This window comes from Papio anubis, chromosome 20 (assembly GCF_008728515.1).
Source record: "Papio anubis isolate 15944 chromosome 20, Panubis1.0, whole genome shotgun sequence".
NCBI lineage: Eukaryota > Metazoa > Chordata > Mammalia > Primates > Cercopithecidae > Papio > Papio anubis.
Genome location: NC_044995.1, coordinates 1,502,131 through 1,515,329, shown reverse-complemented (window position 1 = coordinate 1,515,329; position 13,199 = coordinate 1,502,131). Strand labels below are relative to the sequence as shown.

General features: G+C 51.0%; 1 protein-coding gene across 7 annotated transcripts in view; it reads right to left on the bottom strand.

Moving 5' to 3' along the window:
- ZC3H4 (zinc finger CCCH-type containing 4) overlaps positions 1 to 13,199 on the bottom strand; it is a 53,762-nt gene that overhangs the window by 17,832 nt on the left and 22,731 nt on the right. For all 7 annotated transcript variants that reach the window (XM_021931232.2, XM_009194813.4, XM_031659124.1 and 4 more), the window contains 6 exons: positions 9,311 to 9,533; positions 6,077 to 6,231; positions 5,008 to 5,104; positions 4,748 to 4,887; positions 4,036 to 4,146; positions 380 to 491 (listed from right to left, as the gene is read on the bottom strand). In XM_021931232.2, the coding sequence (XP_021786924.1) occupies positions 380 to 491; positions 4,036 to 4,146; positions 4,748 to 4,887; positions 5,008 to 5,104; positions 6,077 to 6,231; positions 9,311 to 9,533 (838 nt within the window). The remainder of the gene's footprint in view (positions 1 to 379; positions 492 to 4,035; positions 4,147 to 4,747; positions 4,888 to 5,007; positions 5,105 to 6,076; positions 6,232 to 9,310; positions 9,534 to 13,199) is intronic.

The window sequence follows — 13,199 nt, the reverse complement described above, 5'->3', positions numbered from 1 at the left end:
CTCCAGACTGCAGGGCACTTCCCGCCCCACCACACTGGCTGGGGGCTGCTTCCTCAGATGATCAACCAGACTAGGGAAGTTAAATGACTCGTCCAAGGTATAAAACGACCTGGAAGAATCTCAGCCAATGGTATGGGCCAGTCTTGAGAGCCTATATAAACGAACATACACCATGTGCATCTCAAAGTTTACTCCCTGGAAGGATGGGAAAGGCAGACCCCTCTGAGTGTGGACTGAGTGTTAAATGAGACGGAGATTCACAGAAAGCTCTTGGCACAGAAAGAGAAAGCACAGTGAAGGAAGGTCAGCTGTTACTAATGTCAAGGAGCAGAGAAGTTCTGCACCCTCATTCAGACAAGATGCTGGCACTAAAGGATATCATGCATATAGGGGCAGTTCTCGGCTCTGGCGCAAAATCCAGTGATGTAAAACTTGCACAATTCTCGCTTCTTTGGGAGTTCGATGTCATGGCTAAAATTACAGTGGTCTCCCTAGAAGAGAAGCAATGAAAACGTAAGGTAATTGTGTGGGAAGCTCTTGCTTACTTCTCTCTGCAAAGGGAAGAAATACTCTGTCACTGCTGGTGCATGGAGGGGCCAATGACAGAAACGAATCCCCCTTAGGAAAGGATGACAGGTCTAGGAAGGGCAGATCCCAAAGACTGTTGCCCAACCTTTCTTTTTTTTTTTTTTTTTTTTTGAGACGGAGTCTCGCGCTGTCGCCCAGGCTGGAGTGCAGTGGCGCGATCTTGGCTCGCTGCAAGCTCCGCCTCCCGGGTTCACGCCATTCTCCTGCCTCAGCCTCCTGAGTAGCTGGGACTACAGGCGCCCACCACCGCGCCCGGCTAATTTTTTGTATTTTTAGTAGAGACGGGGTTTCACTGTGGTCTCGATCTCCTGACCTTGTGATCCGCCCGCCTCGGCCTCCCAAAGTGCTGGGATTACAGGCGTGAGCCACCGCGCCCGGCCTGCCCAACCTTTCTTATTTGGAGACAGGGTCACACTCTGTTGCCCAGGCTGGAATTCAGTGGCACAATCATGGCTCACTGCAGCCTCGACATGTGGGCTCAGGTGATTCTCTCACAGCCAGGACTACAGGCCCACACCACCAAGCTCGGCTAATTTTTTTGTATTTTTTTGTAGAGACAGGGTCTCACTATGTTGCCCAGGCTAGTCTCAAACTCCTGGGTTCAAGTGATCCTCCCACTTTGGCCTCCCAAAGTGCTGGGATATATAGCCATCAGCCACCAAGCCTGGGTACTTCCTGAATTTAAAGAAAAGCCGGCCAGGCACAGTGGCTCACGCCTGTAATCCCAGCACTTTGGGAGGCCAAGGCGGGCGGATCACGAGGTCAGGAGATCGAGATCATCCTGGATAACACGGTGAGACCCCGTCTCTACTAAAAATACAAAAAATTAGCCCAAAAAATTTAACAAAAAATTAGTCCAAAAAAAAAAAAAATACAAAAAATTAGCTGGGGGTGGTGGTGGGCGCCTGTAGTCCCAGCTACTCGAGAGGCTGAGGCAGGAGAATGGCATGAACCCAAGAGGCAGAGCTTGCAGTGAGCCGAGATTGTGCCACTGCACTCCAGTCTGGGTGACAGAGTGAAACTCCTTCCGTCTCAAAAACAAAAAAACAGAAGTAAAGCCTTTTGTCCGTTTTCCGTTTTTTTTCCTCCCAGCCCTTGGATGTGATGCTGGGAGGCACAGCAGGCATCGCCTCAGGCATTGTGTAACCATGAGGACAAAAGCCACGTTTTTTGTTTTTTGGTTTTTTTTGTGAGACGGAGTCTCGCTCTGTCGCCCATGCTGGAGTGCAGTGGTACGATCTTGGCTCACTGCAAGCTCCACCTCCCGGGTTCACACCATTCTCCTGCCTTAGCCTCCCGAGTAGCTGGGACTATAGGCGCCCGCCACTATGCCTGGCTAATTTTTTGGATTTTTAGTAGAGACGGTGTTTCACCGTGTTAGCCTGGATGGTCTCAATCTCCTGACCTCGTGATCTGCCTGCCTCGGCCTCCCAAAGTGCTGGGATTACAGGCGTGAGCCACCACACCCGGCCAAAAAAGCCACATGTTTAAAGATGGCAGAATAGTAAGCAGGAATGAGCATAGGTCCCCCAGGGTGACCCCGACCACTGCGCTGCCAGGTATTGCTTACCCAGCTCCAGACTCCTGGTTCTGAGAGACAAATGTCTATGTGTTGAAGCCAATGGAGTTTAGTTTTCCTTTATTTCTAGTTGAACACAATCTCAACACCACAGTATCTAGGTGAAATCCAGAATTGTGTTCTCCATTCCGCATCATTTAGTCCTCAGGAATCACTCACCATAACTGAACTGAAGACAGAAGCTGATCTGTCCCCCTAACTCTTAGGAATGCCTATTTGTCTCATCTTTTTATTTTTTATTTTTATTTTTTGAGACAGAGTCTAGCTCTGTCACTCAGGCTGGAATGAATGCAGTGGCACGATCTCGGCTCACTGCAACCTCCACCACCCGGGTTCAAGCGATTCTCCTGCCTCAGCCTCCCGAGTAGCTGGGAATAGCCTGTAATAGGCACCCACCACAAAGCCCAGCTAATTTTTGTATTTTTAGTAGAGTAGGGGTTTCACTGTGTTGGCCAGGATGGTCTCAAATTCATGACCTCGTGATCCGCCCGCCTCGGCCTCCCAAAGTGCTGGGATTACAGGCGTGAGCCACCATGCCCGGCGAATTTTTGCATTTTTAGTAGAGATGGGGTTTTACCACGTTGGTCAGGCTGGTCTCAAACTCCTGACCTCAGGTGATCCACATGCCTTGGCCTCCCAAAGGGCAGGGATTACAGGTGTGAGTCACCACACCTGCCCTTTTTTTTTTTGATACAGGGTCTCACTCTGCCACCCAGGCTAGAGTGCAGCAGTGCAACCCCAGGTTATTGCAGCCTTGATCTCCCAGGCTCAAGTGATCCTCCCACCTCAGCCTCCTTAGAGGCTGGGACTATAGACAGACGCCTTCGCAATGGGTTTTAATTTTTTTTTTTTTTTTTGCTTACGAGATGGGGTCTATGTTGCCCAGGGTGTATCATTTGTTTTTGCTTATATGTATTTCAAGTTTCTTAACAGAATATAAGCTGTAACTAAGAAATACTGGCAAGGCGCAGTAGCTCACACTTGTAATCCCAGCACTTTGGGAGGCTAGAATCAGGAGTTTGGGACCAGCCTGGCCAACATGGCGAAACCCCATCTCTACTAAAAATATGAAAATTAACCAGGTGTGGTGGCGTGCGCCTATAGTCCCAGCTACTCGGGAGGCTGAGGCATGAGAATCGCTTGATCCCAGGAGGCAGAGGTTGCAGTGAGCCAAGATTGTGCCACTGCACTCCAGCCTGGTTGACAGTGAGACTTGGTCTCAAAGGAAAAACAAACTATTTTATACATAACATTATTTGTTTAAAGCATCTGTTTCTTTCCAAGACAGATGCAGGGATGCAGTATGCCCTGAGCACACATCTGCTAGTGTCTGTTGCTGCCTGGGATACTGGGGTAAGAAGTTGCCGGCTGAACTAACGCTGGGTTATTACACTTGTTTCCTTCGGTGGAAAGAACTCTGTGGTCATTGGTCCATCTTCTGACATTGAACTTTGCTATGAAGTCCACGGTTAACCTCATCCTCCCCTCCTCTTCTATCTGGATGCTTTAATCATTCCCCATGCAACCCTGAAGCTCAGTAACTTCACCAGGATATGGTGCTTCTCTGCATTCACATCAACCTTCATAATTACAATTCAGGCTATATGGACCGGTTGAAAATTTTGGCCAAAAAATTCCCCTAAAACCCAAAATCCTCATCTTGTTGTGGGTCCTCCTCACTCTGAAAGTCAACCTGAGTCTTTCAGGCCCCCAGGCAGCTCTCAGTACCGGCAAGTGTCCACAAGGACAAAGACCACACAGTCACTCCCACCCAGCGTGACCACGGCTCCAGAACATTCTGGAAGCCGTGTGTCCTCTGGGGGCTGCTGGCCTCCTAGAGGTGCCTGGGAGTTTTCAGTGCTCCTTACCCAGGTGCAGCGCCCTTCCACGAAGTACTTGCAGATGACTTTGCCTTTCTTGTCCGACTGCTGGTGGGGCTTGTCATGGTCACGACTCCGGTAGCTTCCACCACCACCGTCCTGCAATAGACAGGGTGTGGATGTAAAGGGGGATGAAAGGGAAGGGTGGAGATGGGATTGGGGTTAATAAGCAGCACGGGAGAAGGGGATGAGGACTCCCTTAAGAGCTCACAAGAGCACCAATGGGCAGGCTGCATCTAACTCTTGAGACTGCGTGCACATTTAAGCCCCATGGTGCAGGGTGCTGGTGCCTGGTGAGGAAAAGCTCTAGCCCTTGGAGTTGTTAGTCACTTACACCTGAAGTTCCACACACCTGTGGAGGAACACATCCACCACACCTAGAGGCAGTGGCATGGGCCTCCCTGCAAAACCTTCCAAGACTAACTGGATAGTTCACCTAGAACCTTCTGAACCTCAGAGACGTGTTAGGTATGGCTGCAGGTGCTGCTAATGACATGGTTTTAAACACGGGGTCTCAGCAGCAGTACATCTATCTCCTCAGGATATCGCTGGTTATGCTGGTCAACGCTGGCCACCCCTCTGGGGGGTGGCTGATGACAGCAAAGGGGACAGGATCAGCTTACAGAACGACTCATTAAAGGGAAAAAAGGCTAAGAAGGGATCTTGGCCCAAACATCAGATCAGAGTGGAGTCAACTCACGCCCATGTCCTCATCATAGAAGTCTTCGTCATCGTTCATTCCGCCCTTGTTCATCCCTCCTCGGCTGCCACCTCGGCCTCGGCCCCGGCCCATCCCTTTCCCTCGGCCTCGGGAGCCCCTGCCACGGCCTCGACTTAGCCCTGCGGAGGGGAGACGGTGTTAAAACCTGCCGACCACCCCCTCCCTACCCCTGGGACTAGATTCCAGCAGCTGCTGGAATCCCTGCCCCACCCAGCGTGTCCCCTCCAGGCCCTGCCTACCTCGGCCTCGGCCGTCCTTGGACCGGCGGTACTGGTTCAGCTCCTTGGAGTACTCGTCATAGTCGTCGTCTCCCATTGGCTCCTCACTCTCTCCATACTGGAATCCGCAGAGGAGAGAGCAGGAGAACGTCAGGTAGGGAACAATGAACACTGTCCCCACCTACACACTGCCCCTTTCTGAAGGATGGTGACCATCCAGGGGACTCATACCATAACCTCCACAGAGCCTGACGACAGACAGGTGGTCCCAATCCTTCCCACTGCAGTCTTCACTCTGAAAACCCAACCCAATAGGCAAACCCAGCATGGCGCCTCCCTACATACACATCGCTGTGGGGCTCCAAAAGGGCAAGTGGGCAGCGGGCCGTGGACTGGCGTGGAAGGTCTGTGGGTACGACCAGGATAGCAGGTGCAGTGCGCCTGCCGCTCCTTCTCCCGGGTGGGGGCAGGGATGAAGGACCACGTGCCTGGCTGGAAATGTCTCTAGAGGACTTTCAGGAAACTTCTCTCTAGTGACAGGATGTTTTTCACAGCACATCCTGTGATACCTCTTCTTTTTTTTTTTTTTGAGACAGAGTCTCGCTCTGTCGCCCAGGATGGAGTGCAGTGGCGCGATCTTGGCTCACTGCAACCCCGCCTCCTGGGTTTAAGTGATTCTCCTGCCTCAGCCTCCTGAATGAATAGCTGGAACTACAGGCACGTGCTAACACACCTGGCTAATTTTTTATATTTTCAGCAGAGACAGGGTTTCACCGTGTTAGCCAGGATAGTCTCCATCTCCTGACTTCATGATCCATCCGCCTCAGCCTCCCAAAGCACTGGGATTACAGGCGTGAGCCACCACGCCTGGCTGATACCTTTTCTACTTTAAACCACATGAAAGTTTTATCTATTCCAAAATGATAAATGAACATTTTTAAACACATACATCTGCCCTCTGAGGCTTCCTTTCCTTCAGAAGGGTCATATGTCTTCCTACCTTAGCCTCACAGCCTCTATGAGCAGTGCTCATGCCCCGGAAAGCCCACCAGCCTCACCCCGACGTCCCCAGGGCCAGAGGAAACCTTACGTCCATCTCTTCCTCGTAGAAATCCTCTTCATCCTCCGGGTGGTCTCCTCCCATAGAGCCTCTGCCCCTGCCTCGGCTTCCCCTGCCCATGCCACGGCCTCGCGATCCTCCACGGCTTCCTCGGCCCCTGTAGCCCCGGCCCCGGCCTCGGCTGCCTGCATGGAGATTCAGACAGTGAGCCTTCAGCGGGAGCAGATGCCACCGGCAAGAAAGAAGACAACCCACTTTCTGCTCCTGAAGTCAATCACTTCAGCCTCCTCCTCCTCCTCCAAGAAGCCTTCCTAGATGCCCCAGGTAGGCTAGTGGACCCTCTGGTTCTCTCAGTGGGGGTCCCTCAGCACACTGGACACACAGCTACTGCAGTACTCACTCCCCTTCCTCACAGGGACTTGTCCACTTAGAGCTGCACTGTCCAATATGGCAAACACCAGCCCACGGGCTAATGAGCAACTAACACGTCTGGCCCAAACTATAAGATGCTAGCCTTGAAGTCTGACAAGACTAGCTAGCCCTGTAGTTTGAACTTGTGATTTAGACAAGAGTCCAAAACACACTCTGGACTTCAAAGACTTAGCTTAAAAAAAAAAAAAAAAAGGCTGGGTGTGGTGGCTAACGCCTGTAATCCCAACACTTTGGGAGGCTGAGGTGGGCAGATCACCTGAGGTCAGGAGTTTGAGACCAGCCTGGCCAGCATGGTGAAACCTTGTTTCTACTAAAAATAGAAAAATTAGCCAGGTGTGGCGGCGCGCACCTGTAGTCCCAGTTACTCGGGAGGCTGAGGTGGGAGAATTGCTTGAACCCAGGAGGCAAAGGCTGCAGTGAGCTGAGACTGTGCCACTGCACTCCAGTTTGAGCAACAGAATGAGAGCACGTCTCTCTCTCTCTCTCTCACACACACACACACACGTGAGAAAGAATATAAAATATCGCATTTGTCTCATTTGATTACATGTTGAAATAAGATTTTAAACATATTAGGTTGAAAATAGAATATCAAAATTAATTTAATTGGTTTCACTTTTTCCTTCACTTAAAAAAAAAAAAGAAAAGAGTGGCCAGGTGCAGTGGCTCAATCCTATAATCTCAGCACTTTGGGAGGCCCAGTTGGGCAGATCACTTGAGAACAGGAGTTCAAGACAAGCTTGGCCAACACAGCAAAACCCCATCTCTACTAAAAATATAAAAACTTAAGTCCAGTCACAGTAGCTCACAACTGTAATCCCAATACTTTGGGAGGCCAAGGCGGGCGGATTGCCTGAGCTCAGGAGTTCAAGCCCAGATTGGGCAACATAGTGAAACCCCATCTCTACTAAAAATAAAAAAGTCAGGCATGGTGGTACGGGCCTGTCATCCCAGCTACTAGGGAGGCTGAGGCACGAGAATTGCTTGAACCTGGGAGGCGGAGGTTGCAGTGAGCCAACATGGTGCCACTGTACTCCAGCATGAGTGACAGAGTGAGACTCTGTCTCAAAAATAAATAGATAGGCCGGGCACAGTGGCTCATGCCTGTAATCCCAGCACTTTGTGAGGCTGAGGTGGGCAGATCACCAGGTCAGGAGATCAAGACCATTCTGGCTAACATGGTGAAACCCTGTCTCTACTAAAAATACAAAAAATTAGCTGGGCATGGTGGCAGGCGCCTGTAGTCCTAGCTACTTGGGAGGCTAAGGCAGGAGAATGGCATGAACCCGGGAGGCAGAGCTTGCGGTGAGTCGAGATCATGCCACTGTACTCCAGCCTGGGCGACAGAGCAAGATTCCATCTCAAAAAAATAAATAAAATAAAATAAATAAATAAGATGGGTGTGGTTGTACATGCCTGTAATCCCAGCTACTTGCAGGAGTGAGGCACAAGAATTGCTTGAACCTGGGAGGCAGAGGGTAGAGGTTGCAGTAAGCCTAAATCGTGCCACTGCACTCCAGAATGGGTGACAGAGCAAGACTCTGTCTCCCAATAAACAAAAAAGAGTGATGGGGTCTCATTGTGTTGCCCAGGCTGGCCTCCAACTCCAGGGCTCAAGTGATTCTCCCGCCTCCACCTCTCAAGTAGCTGGGACTATCCAGTGTCCTTTTCACTTTTTAAATGTGGCTACCAGAAAATGTAAGTGATATGGTGGCTTCCAATCTAATTCTACTGGACAGCACCGGTCTAGGACCTCCGAAAAGCACAGGGGCTGCCCCAGGGAGGTGTCCAAGAAAGACTGCTAGAAGAACGAATGAGCCGGGTGAGGTGGCTCACGCTTGTAATCCCAGCACTTTAGGAGGCCGAGGCGGGCGGATTACGAGGTCACGAGATTGAGAACAGCCTGACCAACATGGTGAAACTCCGTCTCTACTAAAAATACAAAAATTAGCCGGGCGTAGTGGCATGCGCCTGTAATCCCAGCTACTCAGGAGGCTGAGGCAGGAGAACTGCTTGAACCCGGCAAGTGGAGGTTGCAGGGAGCCAAGATCGCGCCACTGCACTCCAGCCTGGTGACAGAGCGAGACTCAGTCTCAAAAAAAAAAAGCGAATGAATGAACAGCTACTCAACAAGCTGGGCCTCAGGCAGGGCTCACAATCTGAGAACCCCTGTGCTGGAAGATTCCAGAAGCCACTCTCAGGCTGGGCAGTCTTTCTGGCAGGAGACAGTTCGATGGTTCTTTTTTGTTGCTGTTGTTGGACAGGCTGGTCTTGAACTCCTGACCATAGGTGATCCGCCTACCTCGGCCTCCCAAATTGCTGGGATTACAGGCATGAGCCACTGTGCCGGCAGAGATGGTTCTAAGAGGCCAGTCAGGGCTACTGTCTCTCTGGTGCTCAAGCCTCCTCCACCTTCCTCCCAAAGGACACAGGTCCAAGGTTCAGAGGTGGGGCAGAGGCAAGGACTGCAGTCACACCTTGTCAGGTGATGGGGCTGGGAGAATGAGGGAGCACTGCTGCGGGGTGGGGCAGCCAGCTGTCAGTGACCCTAGCCCAGGTGAGAGAGAAGCTATCCCCTTCTCCCCCGACAGCCGACCAGGAAGTGACCCTTCAGGCACGCTGGCCTTCTCCCTGCCTCACACCAGCTTGGCACCACCCCAACCACAGACCAGCGGGTGATCTCTCTGGTCCCCTGTGCCACGCATGTGCAGATCCCGGCCCTTCTTTGTACACTTATCCCAACCCTAAGTGACCAAACTTGAGGCTCTGTGAGGCCAGGCCACCCGGGTGGCTCCGATGCCCCGGAGGAAAAATTGCCAAGGCGGGGCTCACCTCGGCCACGGCTGCTGCCCTCCTTGGCACGCCGGTACTGGTTCAGCTCTTTGGTGAAGTCGTCGTAGTCCTCCTTGCCCATGTCCTCCTCCTCGTCGCCCTCGTATTCCCCATACTGCTCGTTCTCGTAGTCCTCGTACATGCCATAGCTCTTGCTGTCCATCTTGGAGTAAGCCTTCTTGGGCAGGGGCGTGGCATGCGATGGGGGGTACTGCTGGTGGGACTGTGTCCCAGAGATGGGGAGAAGAGGTGAGCCGGATCCCACAGCTGCGGGTGCAAACTACCAAGATCCCCAGTGTTCCCTAAATGAACATGTCTGTCTGGGTGCTGCTACTGTCCCAGGGTTGCACTGCTGGTCCCCAGACCCTCTGAGGACAGGTTCTCATACCAGGAAGTGGGGGTAGCAGAGGGCCCAAGTGTTTCTGTTCCTCATAAAGGACCAGAGCTAGAAAGAAAACAGAACCACAGACCCCCAATCCCTGATGAACGAAGGGGAGGAGAAGGGAGCATTTCCCAGGGATGCAGAGCAAGTACACAGGGAGGGGCCTGGGAAGCAAGAGGGGGCTGCTCAGTCACAATTTTGCTAGGGCCCTGGAATTCAATAAATGGCCTGCTTGGCAGCCGGGCTAGAAAGCCGTCTCAAATGATGCTTTCCAAAGTGTGGTAGTGCCAAGTGGTACTAGAAGAAGTTAAAGATACTCATAAAAACAGAAGTAACCAAGACATCCTCCAACAGGTAAATGGAAAACAAACTGGTATATCCAGACAATGGAATAATAGTGAATATGTAACAATAAAGGGTGCACTGGGCAAAACCCAAAGAACTACACAACACTAAGTAATAACAATGTATCAATACTGGCTCATCAATTGTAACAAAGTTACCACAACAATGTAAGACATTGGTAATGGGAAACTGGGGGCAGGCGGATGGGAGAAGGGAACTCTACTACTACCTGCTCAATTTTCTATAAACCTAAAACAGCTCTAAAAAATAAAGTCAGGGGCCGGGGGACCAGGGGCCCGGGCGCAGTGGCTCACGCCTGTAGTCCCAGCACTTTGGGAGGCCAAGGCGGGCAGATCACGAGGTCAGGAGATGGAGACCAGCCTGGCCAACATCGTGAAATGAGATCTCTACTAAAAATTCAAAAATGCAAAAAAAAACAAAAAAAAAAAAAGCCAAGTATGGGGTGGGCACCTGTAATCCCAGCTACTTGAGAGGCTGAGGCAGAATTGCCTGAACCCGGGACAGGCAGAGGTTGCAGTGAGCCGAGATTTCACCACTGCGCTCCAGCCTGGGTGACACTGCAAAACGACATCTCAAAAAAAATAAAGGCCGAGCACGATGGCTCACACCTGTAATCCCAGCACTTTGGGAGGCCCAGGCGGGCAGATCTCTTGAGTTCAGGAGTTCGAGACCAGCCTGGTCAACATGGTGAAACCCAGTCTCTACTAAAAATAAAAAATGAATTAGCCGGGCGTGGTGAAGGGCACCTCTAATCCCAGCTATTCGGGAGACTGAGGCATGAGAATCACTTGAACCCAGGAGGCAGAGAATGTGGCGAGCCAAGATCATGCCGCTGCACTCCAGCCTGGGCGACAGAGCGAGACTCCGTCTCAAAAAACAATTAAACAGACCGGGTGCGGTGGCTCAAGCCTGTAATCCCAGCACTTTGGGAGGCCGAGACGGGCGGATCACAAGGTCAGGAGATCGAGACCATCCTGGCTAACACGGTGAAACCCCATCTCTACTAAAAAAATACAAAAAACTAGCCGGGCGAGGTGGCGGGCGCCTGTAGTCCCAGCTACTCGGGAGGCTGAGGCAGGAGAATGGCGTAAACCCGGGAGGCGGAGCTTGCAGTGAGCCGAGATCCGGCCACTGCACTCCAGCCTGGGCGACAGAGCAAGACTCTGTCTCAAAAAAAAAACAAAAAAAAAACAAACAAAAAAAAAACAATTAAACAACAACAAGCATGGTGGCTCAGGCTTGTAATCCCAGCACTTTGGGAGGCCAAGGCAGAAAGATCACAAGGTCAGGAGTTCGAGACTAGCCTGGGCAACATAGTGAAACCCGTCTCTACTAAAAATACAAAAAAAAAAAAAAAAAATTAGCCAGGTGTGGTGGGGGGCGCCTGTAATCCCAGCTACTTGAGAGGCTCAGGCAGGCAAATCACTTGAACCTGGGAGGTAGAGGTTGCAGTGAGCCGAGATCATGCCATTGTACTCCAGCCTGGGCGACAGAGTGAGACTCCATCTCTAAATAAATGAATGAATAAAAAAGTCGGCTGCGCATGGTGGCTCATGTCTCTAATCCCAGCACTTTGGGAGGCCAGGGTGGGCAGATCATTTGACCCCAGGAATTTGAGACAGCCTGGGCAACATTTTGAAACCCCATCTCTACCAAAAGTACAAAAATTAGCCTTGGTACGGCAGCCCATGGTTCCAGCTACTTAGGAGGCTAACGCAGGAAGATCACCTGAGCCCAGGCAGCTCGAGGCTGCAGTGAGGTGAGATCACACCACTGCCCTCCAGCCTGGGCAACAGAATGAGATCCCATCTCAATAAATAAACAAACAAACAAAAAGCCTACTAATTTTTAAAAGTCCATATTACAGAAAAACAGGACAATGCAAAATACAGCTAGATACACAGACACACATACAAGTACTTGAGCAGATCTTTAAAATACCTCCAGCTCTAGTTCATAAAAAGCATGCAATGTTCCATTTCCTGCCTCTCTCAGGTCTGAAGGCCGAACCTACACCAGTAGATCAATCTCAACTATGCTACTGGACAATGAATCATTTGTTGTGATGGATGATGCTGGGTCACGGGATACCTGGGACAGCTTTAAAGACCTACTAACTTTAAAACATTTCTCAACCGGCCGGGTGCAGTGGCTCATGCCTGTAATCCTAGCACTTTGGGAGGCTGAGGTGGGCGAATCACCTGAGGTCAGGAGTTCGAGGCCAGCCTGGCCAACATGGCGACACCCTGTCTCTACTAAAAATGCAAAAATCAGTCAGGCATGGTGTCGCATGTCTGTAATCCCAGCTACTCGGGAGACTGAAACAGGAGAATCACTTGAACCTGGGAGGTGGAAGTTGAAATGAGCCGAGATTGCCCCACTGCACTCCAGCCTAGGCAACAGAGCAAGACTCCGTCTCAATAAATAATAAGGTCTGGGCCGGGCACAGTGGCTCAAGCCTGTAATCCCAGCACTTTGGGAGGCCGAGACGGGCGGATCACGAGGTCAGGAGATCGAGACCATCCTGGCTAACACAGTGAAATCCCGTCTCTACTAAAAAAAATACAAAAAACTAGCCGGGCGAGGTGGCGGGCGTCTGTAGTACCAACTACTCGGGAGGCTGAGGCAGGAGAATGGCGTAAACCCGGGAGGCGGAGCTTGCAGTGAGCTGAGATCCGGCCACTGCACTCCAGCCTGGGTGACAGAGCGAGACTCCGTCTCAAAAAAAAAAAAAATACATATATATATATATTTTTTTTTGAAAAAAATATTATTAGTTCAAAAGCTAGTATTACTGTAACTTTGGTTTGCAATTTCACACTTCATTTTCTATATAATTTAAGAAAATAATGCATTTAAAGTATTCATGATAAAAGCATTCAACAAACTAGGAATATAAGAACATCAACTCAGCTGGGTGGGGTGGCTGGTGCCTGTAATTCCAGCACTTTAGGAGACCTAGGCAGACAGATCACCTGAGGTCAGGAGTTCGAGACCAGCCTTGCCAACGGTGAAACCCCGTCTCTACTAAAAAGTACAAAAAACTAGCCGGGCGAGGTGGTGAGCGCCTGTAGTCCCAGCTACTCGGGAGGCTGAGGCAGGAGAATGGCGTAAACCCGGGAGGCGGAGCTTGCAGTGAGC